We start from the raw sequence: 19,174 nt of genomic DNA, 5'->3' as shown, positions 1-19,174 counted from the left end.
TCCCCCAAACCCCTTCATCTCCTCCCTCTCCATCCTTGGACACCCTGCCACCCTCATGGTCCACTCTGGATTCCTCTACACCCAACCTGGGTCCCTGCAACTTCAGCCTTTGGCTTCCATTGTCCGGACTCCCGGGTGAAGAGGACAACCTTCCCAGTATGCTGATGGCGGGGAGCCCCCAGGATCAGGCTCTTCACCCCCTTCCAAAAGGCCAGCTCAGTGGAGTAACCTGGGGTGGGGGGGCAGGCCTCAGCACAAAATCTTCCTCCCCATCCCTTAAGCTCCTGCCCTTTCCAGGCAGCTCATCTCCTCCCGCCTGTGCCCCCAACCACAGCTTTTTCTCACCCAGGTAAGAGTCCCTCATGTCCACGTTCTCTTGAGACACACTGATGAAAGTGGGGCTCATATTTTGGGGGTATAGGAAGGCACCTCCAGACCAGCTGAAGCTCCCCACAGCCCCCAGAACTGGTCCATCCTGGGAGGAAAGGATTCCAGGGCTAAGCAGTTTTGAGTCAAAACAAGGCAGCCTATTCCAAAGCAATGCCTGCTACCAACTCCACTCATTATTTGGAATTCTCTTTTCCTTCCCCAGTCCTGTCCAGCAGCTTCAATCCCTGACTCCTAATGTCTCTCTCAGTCCATCCCCAGTGCCGCTGCTCCAGTAAGTCCCAGCTCTTCTCACCCACTGCCCTTTCTGCCTCCTATTGTGTTCTTCTCTGCTCCACCCTCCTCAGTGTTAGGTTTCCTCAGACCAAATATATAGTCATTACCCAGCTGGCAACCCAAGATGGCTCCCTGTCACCAAGACCCTGAGGATGGTATCTCAGGTCCTCCCCAGACAAACCTGTGCAGTTGCTCTATGCTTTGAACACACCAAGTGTTTGACCTGGACACCTCTCCTCTCTTTCTGAGACGCAACTCCTCTCTTGGGAAGAGTCATCCTCAAAGCCACCTTCTCTGTGAGGTCTTCCTTGGCTCCCTCGGGGAGTAATAGGTGTTTCCTACTCTGCATACCTTGTTTATTGCCTTTCTAAACTTTTGATTATAGATAATTTAGAACATATACAAAAGTAGAAAGAAATGCACAATGAACTCATAAGTACCCAGGTTCAACGATCAATTCATTACCAACCTCGATTCATTTCTATGTCCCTCCAACTCACCCCCAAAACTCTTTTGAAGAAAATCCCTCTGGATATTTTTAACACACATCTGCTTTCACATAAGTCATGCTATTTTGTCATTTCTTTGGTCTGCATGATCTGGCCTTTCCCATCTCTCCACCCACTCCTTCCATGCTGCCCCTCACTCACCCTGCTCCAGCTATGCTGTCCCTTTCATCTCTCTAGGGCAGTAACCTTGTTCATGCTTCAGGACCTTTGCACTTGCCTTTTCCTCTCCCTGGAGCAATCTCTCCCCAGATTTTCCCACACCTATCCCTTTCTCATCATTCACCCTCAGTTGTTATTCCTCAGGCCTCCTCTGATCATCTCTCTTGCTCTCTTCTAACACTGAGCATAATCTGAGGATCTTTTGTTTGTGTTTATTGTCTCCTCCCACTGTATATGTGCTCTGTGTGAGAGCAGGAACCTTGGCTATCCTGTTCTCTGCCGTGCTCCTAGCACCTACATACACTGCCTATATGTCTCTCTCTAAACGGACAGTGACCTTGAGGACAGGATCTCCTTCTTATTTACTTCTGGGTCCCAGGACCCAGCACAGGGCTGGCCCAGGATTGGTGCCTGAGACCTGTTTATCAAGCATATGCTCCACCTACCATGGTGAGCACTGAACTGAAGCCTTCTTGTGACATCTCATGCTGGAAGGAGCTACTTGTCCTCGACTGGGTTCCTGTGGGAAAACAGGTCACTTAGGCTCTGGGGACCATGAGACCACAAGGACTTAGAAGGAGAAGAATGAGTCTGGGTCTCAGGTTCTGGGGCACAATTTTGGGTGACATGTGAATAGGGATGGACCCTCAGAACTGTAGGGAACAATCGGGGTGGGAACCTTTGGATTCCAAGACCCAAGCTTGCCCTGTATTTACCCTCCACTGCAAAGATCTTCTCCTGCAGCTGCTTCTGGATGCTGCTGAGTGCTGCAAAGTTGTCCACCTTGAACACGTGATCCTGAGAGGGCACTGAGCCAATGGTGTTCAGCTCCTCCCTGGCAGTGGGTTCCTGGAAAGCATCTCCCACCTGTGGCAGAGAGGCAGCTGAGGAAGAGCCCACCAGCCTTTCTGCATGCGTGAGATGCAGTCTCAGTCTGAGAGAGCCACGAGGAAGAGGACGTACCCCAATGGCATAGCGAATGATGCCAGCTTTCTCTGCCAGGGGCATGACATCACTGTATTCCAGGGGGTCTTTGTATTTCTGCCCATCTGTGATGACAATGAGAATCTTCTTGGCACTTTCACGGGCACCATTCCTACTATGAAACAGTTCTTTCCTGTCAAGGAAGAAAGGGAGTTGGCTCTCCTGAGATGAAACTGATTTTGAAAAGAAATCATTTGCAGCTCTAGAAGGTCATCTGGGGAGACTTTGGTGTTCTGGTACCCTTTGACTTTACCAGGAAAAATGTTAAGAAAATGCTTCAGCTACGGGTGCCTCAGTGGCTCAGTTTGTTTGGTGTCAGACTTTGGCTGAGGTCATGATCTCACATCTCATGAGTTGGAGCCCCACATGGAACTCTGCACTAACAGCCTAACCAATCTCTCTCAATCTCTCTCTTTCTCTCTCTCAAAAATAAATGAAAACTTAAAGAAAATAAATAGTCTCAGCCCTTTATGAAAGCCATACAATGATTATTAAGAACAATAATAAATGTACTCCTATGTCTTGTTCTAAAAATCCTGCCATTATGGAACCTCATTTCCAGGAGACAGTGTGGTTCGGAGTAGGAGCTTTGGATTCAGACACTTGGTCAATTGCTTTACCTCCCTGAACCTCTGCTTGTCTTCGTGGAATATGAGAATAAGAATTGTGCCATAGCTCATCTTCAATGTTGGCCCCAGTGTGCCACATCTGATTCCCTTCCCATATTGAATCTGACCTGTGACTTGTTTTAATCAGTAGCATGAAATGGAAATGACACTATTCTAGTTATGGGCTTAAAAAGCCTTGGTAGCTCTTGCACTTTGGGGAGCAAAGTTGGTAGGGGAATGCCTTGTTCAGCATTTCTCCAGCACCACCCCTAGAGTGGTACCCTGGGGTGCACAAGTCAAAGATCCCAGACATTCACCCAGTTCTTTCCCAGAAGAGCCACATCTTCTGTTCTGGCCCCACCACCTAAGCCATTTCTTCATGGTCTGCCTAGCACCCAATGCTGGACAGGCACATGGTAAGCACCCAGTTAATGCAGAGAACTCACATAAATGAGGATGTTGGGGTAGAGGGATGTGAGTGAGGAGACAGGCAGAACACACTTGGCAACAATTCCTGACTCTCTGCCAGGGATGTCAAAAAGGGGCGCACCATTTTCTGGATAAAACTCTAACCACTTGTCCAGCACTTCATGTTCAGAAGCACCTCATGCATCAGATCTCATGTAATCCTTACAACCAAGATGTACGTTTATCCTTATTTGACAGTTTACTGAGACTTATATTCAGTAACTTCCAGTGTTGCCCAGGTTATCAGCAGGGAGCCAGAATGAGAACTCTGATTGTCTGAACCAAAGCTTATGTCTCTGCTGCCCCAGGTGGAGTCAGAATCTAGCCAATCCAAGGCCGGCAGAGAGGAAACACACTGCAGAAGAATCCCACACTATATCGGGGGGAACACTCCAGGGAGGACAGCCCCTCCACTCCCCTTTAGAGCCCCTTTCTCCAGAACTTCCTAGAGCTGTGCAGACCAGCATGAGGAAGTGGTGTGGCAGTGTGTCCAAATGAGGCAGAAGGGAGAACTTACACTACTTTCAGGATGCCTGTGGCTGTAAAAGTCAGGCCTTTCAGTTGTCTGATGGGATCCACGAGGCTCTGAGGGCTTGAGCTTCTCTGGAATTTAGTGAAGGTGAAGTGGATCTCCAGATGGTTGGAGTACTGCATGAGTGAGAACTGCAAAGACCAAGAGGAAGGCCCTGGGTCTCAGGAGTTATTTTTAAATTAACTTTTATTTTGGAATAATTTTGGATTTACAATTGCCATGTATTTTTTGAGGCTAAAACCCAGGAGGAAATTGGCCCCAAAAAAACTAGGAAATCAAAACCAAATAATGCTTCTTTCATACTTTGGAAATACTGCAATATTTGTTAAAATAAGATTTTTTAAAAACTTTCATAACATATGAAATAAACTTGTAGGCTATATTTCCTCACTTCTCAAGAATTCATACACACATGTACACTAATTAGTGAGAAATAAAATAAGAGAAATCATGAGTTGCATGGAAAACACAACAAAGAAATCATTAAGTATTTGGCCAAGGTATCTTCAGTCTAATTTCATAGCAAAACTATTTTTGCAATCCTTTCAATGCTTTTTAACAGTAAAAAAAAAAACATATTTCCTGGGCCATATAAAGAGATATTAAATGTCACAGGGGAATTTCCTCAGGTAAGGGCACAAATCAGCCCTGCACTGAGACCTTAGCCTTATCATGGCATAGGTCCACTGAGCCCACCCCCAGCAATGCCAGGCCTCCTCCTAGGTTGGCCTTTCCCAAAGGCAGCCACCACCACCCCAGCACTCCCCAGGTCTCAGGGACCCAATCTTCACCAGTGTGTTGGTGCCCTCAAACTGTCCCATCACAGCTATGACAAAGTCCTTCATCTGCTTAAAGTCCCTTTGGTCAATACTTCCAGAGCCATCAATCAGGAAGACAATGTCCATCTCTTGACTTGGACACTCTGTAGAGAAGGAGGAAGGAATCAGAGATGCTAGTGTGGGGCTCAGCCATCTCCCAGGACCCAGAAACCCTTTCTGCTCCACAGACTTACAGTGTCATTCCTGGATTAGGAATCAATTCCCACCAAGTTTCCAGCACCCTCCACTGCCCAAAATTTAAGAAACCAACCAACCAAACAAAGAGAGAGAGAAAGAGAGAGAGAGAGAGAGAGAGAGAAACACAAAGAGAGAGGCAAACAAGAAACAGACTTTTAACTATAGAGGACAAACTCTTGGTTACCAGGAGGGAGGTGAGTGGTGGATGGGTGAAATAAGTGATGGGGATTAAGGAGCACACTTGTCATGATGAGCACCAGGTGATACATGGAATTGTTGAATCACTATTTTGTACATCTGAAACTAATATAACACTGTGTGCTAACTATACTGTAATTAAAATTAAAACTTTATTTTAAAAAGCATTCTAACCACAAAAGAAAAATCTGTTGCCCAAGCCCCTTCCCCCTCATCAGGGTCCCTATTGCTTCCCACCTTCCACAAGGCCTAGAACATGGAGGAGGAAGGAAAGGACAGAGACAAGGTGGGCTCCTCATTCACTTAGTCAACAAATATTTATTGAATACACACTCTAGGAATGTTGTAGAGCACAGGGGAAAGCAATTTATGAAAGTGATTCAGAGTGTGTATTCTGAGCATGCCTGGGCTCAAATCCCAGCTCTTGCATCTACTAGTGGTCAATTCAAGCAAGTTATGTAACTTCACTGGGCTTCAGTTTTCCCCATCTGTAAAATGGAGATAATAATAGTGCCTAACACATGGACTAGGATAAAAAGTAATATGTGTATAAAATGCTTAAGATTGGTCCTGGCCCCCCATAAAGGTTAGCTCCTATCACCATCATCACCATGTGCCAGGCATTGTTTCAGGCCCAAAAACACACCTGCATGGATGCTAAGTTGTGCCACCAAGACACACCCCCTATCAGGACGGAGGTGCTTATTATCAGCTGCAGGTAGTTGGCTGTTGATGGCTCCCAGCTGATAACTAAGCATCAGGAGTTGCCCACAGTTACACCTCCTGCTCCTGGGGGCAACCTGCATGCAGTCATGTTCCAAGCTTCTCTGAGTTGGCTGAAGCCTCTGTTCTGATCCATCACAGTCCACCCTCTTTCTCTAATGAGTCCTGCTTCCTTCATGCTCTCAGAAGTATTGCTGCTGAGAATATTCCCAAATGAGACACAGAGTTCATTTCTCAGGAAATCTGGTCTAAGTCCATAGTTTTAGAAAAGATACCATCCCTGCCTTCATGGAGTCCACACAGGGTAAAGGCACACCTTATACCCATGAACAAATAAGACATTTCAGACCAACCCCAAACTCACATAAAGTGTGTGGCTTGTGTAAAGGACACAGTTGGTGCCTCCACCAGTACCCCACATCCTGTGTTGCTCTCAGTGTGGTAAGAGATCAGGCCACCACAGACAGCAATGAGGCATGATGCTGAACTGTGGCAGCTGGCCTCCTGCCACTGAAACAAAAATACTTTCTCCTCACTCCCCACACCTCCCCCATCTCGCCTATTCAACCAGCTGGTGCTTCACCCATGCTGAAAAGAAATGGAAGATCACTTTCCTCTCTGCTTCCTTGACCAGAAAATTCAGCCCTCCACATGGCTGGCCAAGAAGCCCTAAGGTGCTCCCCTTCTCACCTGTTATCTTCCAACAGCTGGGTAGATGAAGTTCCCTGTCCCCACATCTTTCACTTGTGTGCACTTGTTAGCTGGACCACAAAACCACCCACCATATCCTCTCTCAGGCCAGCCCAGTGGCAAGTTCCCTCACAATATCACTTATGTTCTTTGTTCCTTTTATTATATCCACTGGGCTCCCAACAGCAGGCACCAGGCTATAGCTGAGCACTGCCTGAGAAAAGACAGGTTAACATCAGGAAAGGTTGGTTTCATCTCTGAGCTTTGTTACTTCCAAACAGTGGGAACTCAGCTCTCTAAGACTCAGTTTTCTTGCTTGTGAGACAGGGATCATCCTGTCTACCAACCAGAAACTATGAGGATGCAATAAAAATGCACATCACACATCCAGCACTGTCTGGCATGCAGTCCCTTCATCCTCTACTCAAACTTGCCTTGCTTACACCAGGCTTATGTGCCTAAGTTGCATTTTCAACAAGCATCCCATCTCATGAGCCATGGAGACATCTAGAATAAAGGAGTTATGTCCTAGTGCTGAAATGCCACATCCTCTATTTTGACTGCACAGACATCCAAGGCAGTTCTTGGCACCCCCAAGATCCTGGACACCCCTTCTCCACTCTCTCTGTCCCCTCTGTAGACTCTGCTCTCACAGTTTGATTGAGAGGTGTTTCTGCTGCTATTTCACCTTTCCCTAAAATCCCACCATGCCTGGTATCATGGCTTCTCTAGTCCAAACCATTGCTCTCAGTCAGCACCTCGAGTGCCCCTGGCTCTCACTTGGAGCCCAGTATCTCTTCTGATGCCACAGAGAAAAGAGTTTACCTGTATCTTCCTCCTGGTCTAAGCACATGGTTCTAGCTAGCTAGAATATCAGTCATAACAGTAGTCACATATTATGTGCCAGGCAGAGGTCTAAGTGTGTGTACATATATATATATATATATATATATATATATATATAATCTTTTAATCCTCATAACCACCTCGATTATTAAGACACAGTTGACCAAAGAGGAAATGAAAACCAGGGAATTAGGTCACTTGCCCAAGGACACAGAAGACAGACTTATTCAGAATGACTCTCAGAGAGATGATGTTCAGTGTCCCTGGCACCACTCTCTGTGGAAGACATCAGCAACAAAATGTGCATCACATTTTCCATGGCCCTAACGTTTGCTCCCTTTAGAAACTCATCAGTGAGTGATAAGGAATGGCCTCATACTTGGATCCCTGGATCTATCATCCTCACCACATTTTCGACCATCCAAGGCCTTTCCTTTGAAAGCCCAAGAAGCATCTCTGCACCTGTTGGCAACTGTGAGGTCCTCATGTCTCCTGTTGCCAGCACGCTGAAGCTCCCTTCCGCCTCATCCAAACCTTTTCCCCTCGACCAGCTTAGAGAACCTGTTGTAAGCTGCCCTTCTTACAAGGCCAGACCATGTTCCCAGACCTTCTTGGGCTCACTGAGGCCTCTGGGAAGATGCCATGAGCACAGGAAGCCAAGACCATAGTCTCAGGCTCTGCCCACTCCTCTGTGCCAGTATGTGTATAAAACAGAAATGCTGTCTCTAAAGGGACCTACTTGGCAGGGCAGCAGGCACTGTCCGAATGGTCTGCAGGTGGGAGCCCAACAGGAAGCAAAAGCCTTCTGCATACATATTCTCCCCACAGGCTCTGTGCATGGTTGGGCCGCAGGCCTAGAGGCAGAGACCTGTGTGAGCAAAGGGGCCCCAGAATTCTCCATATTCTTCTCCCCCAGCCCAAGCCTCCTCTGGCCCCTGATCCTGCCCTTGTGACCCTTCTATGACCCAGAGAAACTCACCAGCAGCCAGGAGCGATTGGTGGAGGCTGCCAGGGACAGGCCCAGGGACATGTTCACGGCCTCTGGTGGTGCTGAGGGCAGATACACATGATCATACTCATGGGCACACCTTCATTTGGGGGGAGAATCAGGACTAGAGGCCAAGGAGAGACATTCTTGTACAGGAGGATTGAGGGCCCCAATTCCCAGGTGGAGTCACTCACTGTGCAGTGATATAGGTTGACATAGGCCAGTGGCAGCTGCACAGTCATACAACCGTCCTGTCCGGTTGACCGCCACCACCTCCAGGGGGGCTCCCACCACGAGTCTGGAGACACAAGCATGACATATAGTTGTATGAGGGGTAAGGACACAGGGCGCTTCAGGTGAGGAAGTATCACCATGTAACAAGGAAGTGAGAGTTTGAGAGGGAAGCTCTTGGCATTTGCCACTCATGAGGCTATTCAAAAAGGAGAGCTTCATTTTATTTATACAAATGGTTTGAGTGCTGTTTTTTAACATTAACCAAAAATAAATATATTCAAAAGAAAAACATTTTCCAGCCATGAGTAAGTGCATTTTGTTTCTGGGGTACCATCATTCTGAGCCACCCAAGAAATAGATCACCTCAAGTTACATGGAAAAAAAAGAATTAAAAAAAATTTTTTTAACGTTTATTTATTTTTGAGACAGAGAGAGGCAGAGCATGAACGGGGGAGGGTCAGAGAGAGAGAGAGACACAGAATCGGAAGCAGGCTCCAGGCTCTGGGCCATCATCAGCCCAGAGCCCAACGCGGGGCTCGAACTCACGGACCGTGAGATCGTGACCTAAGCTGAAGTCGGACACTTAACCGACTGAGCCACCCAGGCGCCCCAAAAGAATTTTTTTATATTAAATATAACTTATTGTCAAATTGGTTTCCATACAACACCCAGTGCTCAATCCAACAGGTACCCTGGAAAAAAATTAAAGGTTATTTATTTTTGAAAGAGAGAGAGCATGAATGAGCTGGGGAGGGGCAGAGGGGAGGGGAGACAGAATCCCAAGCATGTTCCGTGCTGTCAGCACAAAGCTGAATGTGTGGCTCTAAGCCACAAACTGTGAGATCATCTCCTTAGCCAAACTCGGATGCTTAGCTGACTGAGTCAGCCAGGCACCCCTACATGGAAAAATTTTAAGCCATAAAGTATCAAAACAAAAAGATTATTCTGTAATTAATTGGATAATTTAAATATAACATAAGCAATTTGAGTTGGACAACTTAAAGCAAAAGCATCAGACTCCATATCAATATCTACAGTCATATAAGTGCAAAAATTTATTTATAAAACCTTTTGAGAGGAGAGAATTTTTTAATTTTAAAAAAATGTTATCTCTGCCAATAATCTCTCCACTCAGATGAGAAAACTAGACAAATATTTGTGTGTTTTTAACTAATTAGCCAGGCAAACCACATTAGGTTAACATTTAAATCTTCCTTCTAGAAAGCTATTCCTTTATGGAAAGCTGAGATCCTTGTGGGTCTAACACTTGCTGATGAAAACCTAAATAGATGGTTAGAGATGTAGCAGTTTGGGACCTGCTGGCATAAATGGATGAGCAAACTTTTCATCTACATGTTTTTCTTTACCCTATCTATTCCTGATTCATAGGCTTGGTCTTTTCAGTGTTTGGGTTGTGTTTCAACAGACAACAGGAAAAACAATAGCTTTGTAGCAATCAGCATGTCATCCAGTCTATATATTTACTTTTTTGTAAATACTGGTGAACAGCAGTCAATCAATAGTTTATAGATGTGTGTGTGTGTGTGTGTGTGTGTGTGTGTGTGTAACCGATGGTGATGGAAGTGGGACAGTGGCTATCTTTGAATTTGTTGGATTTTGAGTGATCAGAAAAGGCCTAAGGGAATCCAGGGGAGTGGACCTGAGGATGTTCTGTACCTGGATCCAGGCGGCAGCTACCTGGGTATACACATATGAAAAATTTATTGAGTTGGACCTTCCAAGATTGGGCACTTCAGTTTTTGCCCTGTATATTTCAAAATAAACAAACAAACCAAAAAAAAAAAAAAAAACCATAACTCTGACATCTGGCATTTTCTTCCATGCCCCAGCCTGCCAGCTGGGTGAGGAAGGGGGATGGATGTGCTTTTAGAACTCAGTGACCTCAATATGCTACTTCTTGGCCAATTAAATCTTCTTGTATTCTCAGGCTCATTGCCAACTTGACCTCCTCTGTGAAGCCTTCCTAGAATTCCCTCCTGGGTTTGATCTCTTCCTTCTTATGCCTCCAGATTTCCGTTATACTTGCATCACATTGGGATTTTAACAACTTGGGTCCCTGCTGCTGGGACCTGAGAATGTGAGTTTCTGGAAGCAGGGTGAGGTACATAATTGACAGTCCCAGTGTGAAATAAAAATGTGGGCCTTTTGTTCTGGGAGAAAAAAAGTTTTTTTCCCTTTTTTTTCCTCCCCATGATCCTCCTCTTTACCTGTCCTGTCTTTACCTGTTTGCTACTTAGTGTTGAATTCCCCAAGGCACAGGGATTTTCCCAGGGCCAGTGCAAACCCCACAGACTGGGCAAACTGTGCACAGCCAACCTTGACCTTGACTAACTCATACCAGGGGCTGAGGGCAGCAGGGGTCACTGGATAGGTGTGGGGAAGCAGGAAGCTAAGAACCACTCCACAGAAGGCTAGACTGCATGTGAGCCAAAGCTCCAAGCCTCCAGCACATCTCCACTTCCCCATCAATCTTAATGACCACACACAAATGCTAAGATCAATTCTTAATAATTTCAAGAAGACTGCAAAACATTATTACAAGTGCAAGGGTAACTGTACTGGTCACTTACACTGGTCACATGCCACAAAGCGAGACCTGTCTGGAGGAGATTCAAGATCTCCCTCCTGAAGGAGTGTCTTGTCCAGAGTTTGTGGCCCTTCCTGGAACCGTGAATAGTTGGTAGTAGTGGTGTCAGTGGTGTCAGACTTTGCCCATGCTGCCCTTCCTCCAGTACCTCCTAACCCATGTTCATCCATTTGCCTGAAGGCTGAAGGGGTGAGGGTGGGGAGAGTGGGCAGGGCTTACCTCGATCTGCCAAACTGGGCCACACTCTGTCCAAAGCTAACTCCATCCTCTTGAAAGACCATGGGCTCCTCCACATCCAAGTTGAACCCATAATAAGAAGCAATGACTGAGGAATATGGAGAGGGAAGTGAGGGTGGGAGGAACAGTCAGAGAAGCCTCATCTCCTCTGGATACCTGACTTTTGGGATCTTGATGCCCACCCCAGTCCAGCTCATCTTCCCAGGAGAAGGGTGTTCTTTTTGTTTCCTGATTTGCCATCTGTGTGGCTCCTGTCTCTCCCTTCCTCAACAATAATCAAACCACAATACAAAGGGCAACAATCCAGAGAAATGCCCCCTCAAGGATATTTCAAAGGACATGTACAACCTGAAATTGAGCCTGTCACCTCATGGTATGTTAGCTCAAGAATGTCCCTTATGATAATACAATTCATTTCCTAAACTGAGACCTTCTGAGAATGAAAGGGACACCATTAATAATTACATCATGGTCCACCCTAAGGTCCAGATGGGGAAACAGACTTAGAATTTTTTGATTAATTATTTATTCTTATGTGTTTCCCATGCCCCCCTTCCTTGGTGCTAGGCTCTAAGACAACAAGGACTGCAACCATCTTGTGTTGGTGCCTGAGGCAGTGCCTGGCCCTTAACAGGTGACTAATTATTATTTGTTGGCTGACCCAGAACTGCACAGGAAGTCCCTGGTATAGCCAGGATTCCAACCCACTCTCCTGATCCTTCACATTCTCCTCTCTGGTGACTAAGCTCAAAAACCTCAGTGGAAGGCCCCCTACATTTCAAGGGCTTTTCCCACAACTCTCACTCCCAGACAGCAGGTTTCTTCTCCATTTCTACTAGAATTCCCAGCTGTCTCTGGATTGAGGAGTCAACTCCAACCCCAAAGTAGGGAAGCTCTAAGAATATAAAGCATTAGGCCAGGATGTGACAGGCAAGGTCCAAACAACTGAATCTTGGGGTTCTGGGAAAAGGCCAGATGTTGAAGGTGCCATAATCCTACCATGGCCACATGCAAGGGAGCTTCACATCCCAAATCTCCTCAAAGGATGATTCTATTTCTGAGTCTGAAAAAAGAACCTATGACCAGACAAGTAGGGTGATGCCAAAAGTCTCAGACTGAAATGTCTCAGAGGCCAAGAGGGTGACATCAGTGAGTGAAGTGGGTGGTGTGAGTACCAGGGAATTATGGGCACTTAGAGCATGTGGCCCTTTTAAAGGAGGTAAGCATTACCAGGGTCTAGAATTCAGAGCTCCAGACCTTCCCATTTCTCAAGAGAAGCTGAAAGCCTGGATTTTTGTGTGGAATCTGATTTTTGACTGACACACAAATGATTTCAAATGACACAGAAATGTGATCCTGTTACAGGTTCAGTTTCTGGACTATTCTCTTGGCAGTCGTGGAACAACCTACCTGAAATCAAAACCAAGGACCAAGGATGAGATATCCAAAGTTTCCCCTCCCTAGTGACTTCTATGGCCTTCCCCCCTGGGGCTCTGAGGCTGACTCCTGTCAACCATACCACCACACACACACACACACACACACACACACACACCAGGGGCCTGACAGAAGGTGGGGGGAAGCCTTGGGGAATGTGGAGAAGTAGCTTATTCTCCACCCAAACTTAGCCTATGAGTCCATCTTATCTCATCTTTGCTCAGGTTATGACCCTCCCCTGATTCCAGGCCATTCCTCTTTCCACACCAGAATCTAGACACTAAGACACTCCCTTGCCTCACCTCCTCCACAGAGCTATATGAGCTGACCACCAGCCCCAGAATGCCCTATCAGACAGAGACGCCCCCGCCCAGACCTCTTCCAGCTCTGAGGCCCCACTTACCACCTAAGAGGAGCATAATTCCAAAAGCCATCATTGAGCAGGGTATTGAAGGAGGCATGAAGAGCTGAGCAGTAGAGCACTGAAGGATGCTCAGTGTCCTCGGGGAGAATTAAAATAATGACTCAGGCCTTCAAGTGACAGAAGGAGGGGCATAGTGAGGAAGTCTTTGGTTAATCATAGAACAGAGGCAGGGACAGGAGGCCAAAGACACTCTTGGAGAAAATCGCCCATACTCTCCCACTGCCACCACCTTTAGAGATCTGGCTTCCTTGTCCAGGGTTTGGCTTTCCCAAAAGTCCACCCTCCCCCATCCCTTGAGACCCAGTTGATACCCAGGGAACTCTGGGACCCCCCTGGAGCCCAGAAACCAAAGTGCATATGACTGAAAGGGGGTGAAACAGATGGCTACAGAGCCCCCACTTCACGGATGTGAGCCTGGAGAACGGCAGACCTCCACCTCAGATAGCAGTGTTGGGGGTGTAGCAGGAGTTACAGTGTTGTTTATAAAACCAGACTCCATCGAGAGGAAAATGGATAATCAAACTGGTAAATGGGCTTAGTAGCCATAAAAGGGCTTACCAGTCAACAATAAAAGAGAAGAGACTACAGATAGGTGTAAGAACATGGATGAATCTCAACTTTGTCATAAGTAATAGAAATCAGACACCAGACTGCAAAATGTTTGATTCGTTTCACATGAACAGGCAAAACTAATCTGTTAAGGATAGATATAGAACAGTGATTGCCTCAGTTTTGAGGTGGAGAGGAAACTTCTGACATTTGTTAAAATTAACATTCAACTCTTGATATTTTAATATTTAATACTTTAATATTTTAACATTTTTAAATGTGGAAAAGATAGATAAATGTGTGGTTGTTATTTATTCTCTGTAATATTCTTTGTGTTTTGAATATTCTATAATTAAGCATGTTTCTCAAAAACATGAAAAAAAGGTACTGAGTATAGTACCAGGAATAGAATTAGAAGGCTAAAATATATGACAAAATCCCTAACTATGGCATGTTATTTTAGGTATATATGTGACAGTTAAAATACTAAAAATGTAGTTTACATGTCAACTATAGACAATATAAAATCATCTCAAAACAAAAATTTTAGGTCAATTTATTGCGTTGATATTTAATATACAGAAAAAAATTAAGTAGATGGTGGGAAGGGCACTGATGCAGGGAATGGGGCCAAAGATTATGTATGATTGCTGGCTTTGAGGCTGATTTACCTACTTCCTGCAAAGAATGTCAAGGACAGTTGAGCAACAAGCTTCTCCCTCTTGTGCTAAGGTGTCTGTAGCAAACGGCACCCTCTCATCAGTTCTGTGAACCTGTGAACTTCTCTCTGTGTTTGGAACCACAAAATAATTTTTGGTGGTCTTCCTTAACACAAAATGTAAAGATATCTTCGTGTCCTCCATCTATAGCACACCTCATCTTTTAGACACAATCTCAAATGAATTAACATTTCATACATAATCTTTAATTTGGGACTTCCTTTCCCAAGCAAAGCTTGAGGGTAACTAATATTTCGCTGATTTCAGCAACTGTAAAGATTTCCAATTTTGCTCAATTTTATTATCACTTGTCTCAGCAAAAGTTTTTCTGTTTAGTTTCCACTCATTAAAAAACAACAACAATAATAAGGGCATATTGCAAAAAGATATTCAAATACTTATGAAAACCACACAGTGCCACAAAAGTATCTTTCTCCTAGGCCTGTTAATGAGTTTTCCTTCAACAGTTGCTGTAGGTTGATGTTCCTCAACTCTAGTATCTTCAGGGCACTTAATAGGGGTTCCACACTTAGCAGAACCACCAACTCTTTGTAAAACTTTTAAAGCTTTTGATATGATAATTTATAATAAACATATATTTGGTCTTTGTCTTCTCTGGCACAGAGCTCCTAAAATTCTTAGAATTCCTAAGTTATAAGAACAATATAAGTGTCTCATGTTACAAGGGGACCTTGGGGAAGCAACTAAAAATGGGAATTGGTCACAGTGACTGAGTGGCTCAGTTAGTTGAATGTCTAACATCAGCTCCATCATGATCTCATGGTTTATGAGTTCAAACCCCATATTGGGCTCACTGCTGTCAACGCAGAGCCCGCTTCAGATCCTCTGTACCCCTCTATCTCTGCCCCTGCCCCACTCAGTCTCTCTCTCTCAAAAATGAATAGATATTTATTTTAAAAATGTGACTGGCTGCCAGTAGAGCCAGTCATGGGATTAGAGGTTTGGAAGTTTCAGTCCCACCTCCCCAATTTCCTGGGAGGAGAGAGGGGCTGGAGATTGGGTTCAATCATCAATGGGCAATGAATGATTTAATTAATCACACCTATGTAATGAAGCCTTCATAAAAATCCAAAAGCACGGAATTCTGGTAGGCAAAAACATGGAGATTTGGGGAGAATGCCATGATTGGAGAGGACATGAAGGCTTCATGCCCTTTCCCTATACCTTGCCCTAGGCATCTCTTCCATCTCACTGTATGTGAGTTATATCCTTTTATAATAAATCTGTAATTTGGTAAGTAAAATGTTTTGCCGAGTTCTGTGAGCTACTCTAGGAAATTAAACCCAAGAAAGGGGTCGTTGGGACCTCCAATGTATCAGAAATGGGTGAGAAGCACATGTGTTGTATACTGGTTTAATATGATTTCAAATCCCCTTGTTTATAACCAAGACAAAATAAAATTGCTTTTAGAAGTGAAGTTGTTTTCATCATCAAAGGCAAGGGAAACAAAAGCAAACATGAACTATTGATACTTAAAGATAAAAAGCTTCTGCACAGCATGGTAACATTCAACCAAACTAAAAGGCAGCCTAGAGAATGGGAGAAGATATTGGCAAATGACATATCTAACTAAGGGTTAGCACCCAAAGTCTATAAAGAACTTATCAAACTCAAAACCCAAAAAACAACCCAGTTAAGAAATGGGCAGAAGACATGAATGGACACTTTTCCAAAGAAGACATCTAGATGGTAAATGGACACATGAAAAGATGCTCAACATCATGTATCATCAGGGAAATATAAATCAAAACCATGATGAGATAACACCTCAAACCTGTCTGAATGGCTGAAATTAAACACTAGAAACAACAAGTGTTGGGAGAAAGGGGAAACTTCTTTGCACTGTTGGTGGGAATGCAAACTGGTGCAGCCACTCTGGAAAACAGTGTGGAAATTACTCAAAAAATTAAAAATAGAATTGTCCTATGACCCAGCAATAGCACTGCTAGGAATTTACCCAAGGGATACAGGAGTGCTGATGCATAGGGGCACATGTGCCCCAATGTTTATAGCAGTGCTTTCAACAAGCACCTAAATGTCCATCAACTGATGAATGGGTAAAGAAGATGTGCTTTATATATACAATGGAATACTACTTGTCAATGAGAAAGAATGAAATCATGCCATTCGCAACAATGTGGATGGAACTGGAGGGTGTTATGCTAAGTGAAATAAATCAGTCAGAGAAAGACAGATACCATGTGTTTTCACTCACATGTGGATCTTGAGAAACTTAACAGTAGACCATGGGGGGAAGGGAAGGGGAAAAAAGAGTAACAGAGAGAGGGAGGCAAACCAAAGAGACTCTTAAATACAGAGAACAAACTAAGGGTTGATGGGGTGGGGAAGAAGGGAAAGTGGGTGATGGTCATTGAGGAGGGCATTTGTTGGAATGAGCACTGGGTGTTGTGTGGAAGCCAATTTGACAACAAATTATATTTAAAAATATATATGAAGAAGCAACTCTCAGAAGGGGACATTTAAACTACAAATACCAAGAGTTTGTGAGGGATATCCATGAGTATTTAGTCTGAGCAAGGCTACAATTTACTGATCTGAATAGCCTTCTGAAGACCTTGGGGAAATTAACTCCTGCCATGGTAAAACTAGCAATGGTGAAAGCCATGCAGCAACTCTGTGAAGGAGATCATCTTGCCCACCTACACCTTGGCATCTTTTCCTATCAACATGCTGTAGTAACCAGGGAATTTTACTTTCGCACTGGCAGCTGGACATCAGTTCTTGGTTGGCTAAACTGTCTCTGCTGATTATCAACTCTATAAAGACACACCACAACTAAACTTGGATTCTACTCCTTTCATCTCCCCTCACCTGGAACAATAGTGTGACAAATCCATCATTGGTTTGGAGTATGTTATTTCTTTTTTTTTTTAATGTTTATCTATTTTGAGAGAGAGAGAGAGAGAATGAGCAGGGAAGGGAATGAAAGAAAGAGAGAGAGAGAATCCCAAGCAGGCTCTGTGCTGTCAGCACAGAGCCCAGTGTGGGGCTCAATCCCCCAAACTAAGATTATGACCTGAGCTAAAATCAGGAGTTGGGTGTTTAACAGACTGGGCCACCAAGGCACCCCTGCAGTGTGTTATTTCTTTAATGACTTATTAAGAGACATTATCCTGCATGTTATTGGCTTGTGAAATTCCCACAGTTAAATAAATTGCCGGCAAAGATGAACTTAGTTTCTGAGGGTTAATTCTCCCCCAAACAAAATAATTGGCATAATTAGTACACAACATTAAGTAATAATATTTGAAGCAGTCAGTGCTGTGGGTTATATCATACCCATTGCAAATTTGAAATACAGATTGACAACTTATGTTCAATTCATAATTGACCAAAACCTGATAAAGCCCATTATTGAACTGGCAAAGTTTAAATTAAATATGCTATTTACCATCTGTGGCATTCTATGGAAATTATAAACAGCCTGTGAATAGACAAAATTTATAGAGCTATTATAGTTTGGGTGCTAACATTGACCACAATAATTATCGTAATACTGCTTTACCATTATGAACATTTTGGCATGCTTTATTAAACACCTTTAAAATGAAACTTAGAGGGTACCTGCAGGGCTCAGTCGGTTAAGCATCAAACTTCAGCTCAGGTCATGATCTCATGGTTCATGAGTTCAAGCCCCACATCAGGCTCTCTGCTGTCAGCACAGAGCCTGCTTTGGATCTTCTGTCCACTTCTCTCTGCCCCTCTCTCTCTCTCTCAAAAATAAATAAACATTTTTAAAAGGTAAAATAAAACTTTGAACACTGTTGTGAAAGACAAAAGGGCAATACCAAACATCTCTCACCTATTAACCATACACAAATTACTCAAGGGGGTGGTTTAGGGGTAGATTGGATTATATATTAACTTCTGAGGACTCCTAGAGTCTTATTTAAGATTTAATCTGGAAAGAAACTCCAGATGTTGGCCTCATTTCCCAACCCAGTGAGTTATATCTTATATTTAAAAGACCAAAGAAGGAAGACATCCCAATGCTCTTCTTAGGAACATTAAATAACATAGATACCAATAGATGGGGGGGGGGAGGGAAGTGATATAAAAGTAGTACAAAAAGTGACCCCAGAGTAAAAAGAAGTCCAGATCCTTTTGTTCCTAAAAGTACCAATCCACAGCCTGAGAACAATAATTATTTTAACCTTTTCAGCCCTGGTAACTTTAACTTACTAAAAGTTAAACCCATGAAAATAGACAAAACCAAAATGAATGATAATATGGAACCAGTTAGAGTCACGGAGGAGAAATCTTATACTAGATAAGAAATGACAAAAAAATAGGAATTCCAATAAACTGATTTAGACACAGAGACCCAGCACCTATTAGATTTATGGGTCAAATGAGAGCATATTCTGACCCTCACAGGAACAGAGGGTGTGCAACCCAGACCGATTACCACTGATGCTAAATTTAATTAATATTTAGGGCCTTTTGAGAAAATAATACTAATTTACAATGACCTTCGTTTGACTGGGTAGCAACAACTGAGACAGTAAGATACCGTCTATCTGATGCCATCCCTCAAAAC

The 19,174-nt window shown here is 44.1% G+C and overlaps 1 protein-coding gene across 7 annotated transcripts in view; it reads right to left on the bottom strand.

The window, feature by feature from the left end:
- The window catches only part of LOC125154520 (integrin alpha-D-like), a 30,267-nt gene extending 16,811 nt beyond the window's left edge, over window positions 1-13,456 (bottom strand). For 3 of the 7 annotated variants that reach the window (XR_007147818.1, XM_047838920.1, XM_047838922.1), the window contains exons 1-12: window positions 13,304-13,456; window positions 11,446-11,551; window positions 8,579-8,682; window positions 8,376-8,446; window positions 8,136-8,250; window positions 4,715-4,845; window positions 3,909-4,054; window positions 2,295-2,448; window positions 2,048-2,198; window positions 1,778-1,851; window positions 346-475; window positions 87-229 (exon numbers count right to left, since the gene is read on the bottom strand). Coding sequence is in view for 6 of the 7 variants with exons in the window: in XM_047838920.1 (XP_047694876.1) it covers window positions 87-229; window positions 346-475; window positions 1,778-1,851; window positions 2,048-2,198; window positions 2,295-2,448; window positions 3,909-4,054; window positions 4,715-4,845; window positions 8,136-8,250; window positions 8,376-8,446; window positions 8,579-8,682; window positions 11,446-11,551; window positions 13,304-13,361 (1,383 nt within the window). In the remaining variant the exon portion in view is untranslated. Of the gene's footprint in view, window positions 1-86; window positions 230-345; window positions 476-1,777; window positions 1,852-2,047; window positions 2,199-2,294; window positions 2,449-3,908; window positions 4,055-4,714; window positions 4,846-8,135; window positions 8,265-8,375; window positions 8,447-8,578; window positions 8,683-11,445; window positions 11,552-13,303 lie in introns of all 7 variants that reach the window. The other 4 variants (XM_047838923.1, XM_047838924.1, XM_047838925.1 and 1 more) reach the window with 4 other exon arrangements.
- Window positions 13,457-19,174: the final 5,718 nt, after the last annotated feature.

Source organism: Prionailurus viverrinus, chromosome E3 (assembly GCF_022837055.1).
Source record: "Prionailurus viverrinus isolate Anna chromosome E3, UM_Priviv_1.0, whole genome shotgun sequence".
NCBI lineage: Eukaryota > Metazoa > Chordata > Mammalia > Carnivora > Felidae > Prionailurus > Prionailurus viverrinus.
The sequence above is the reverse complement of the archived record's forward strand: the minus strand, read 5'-3'. Positions and strand labels throughout refer to the sequence as shown.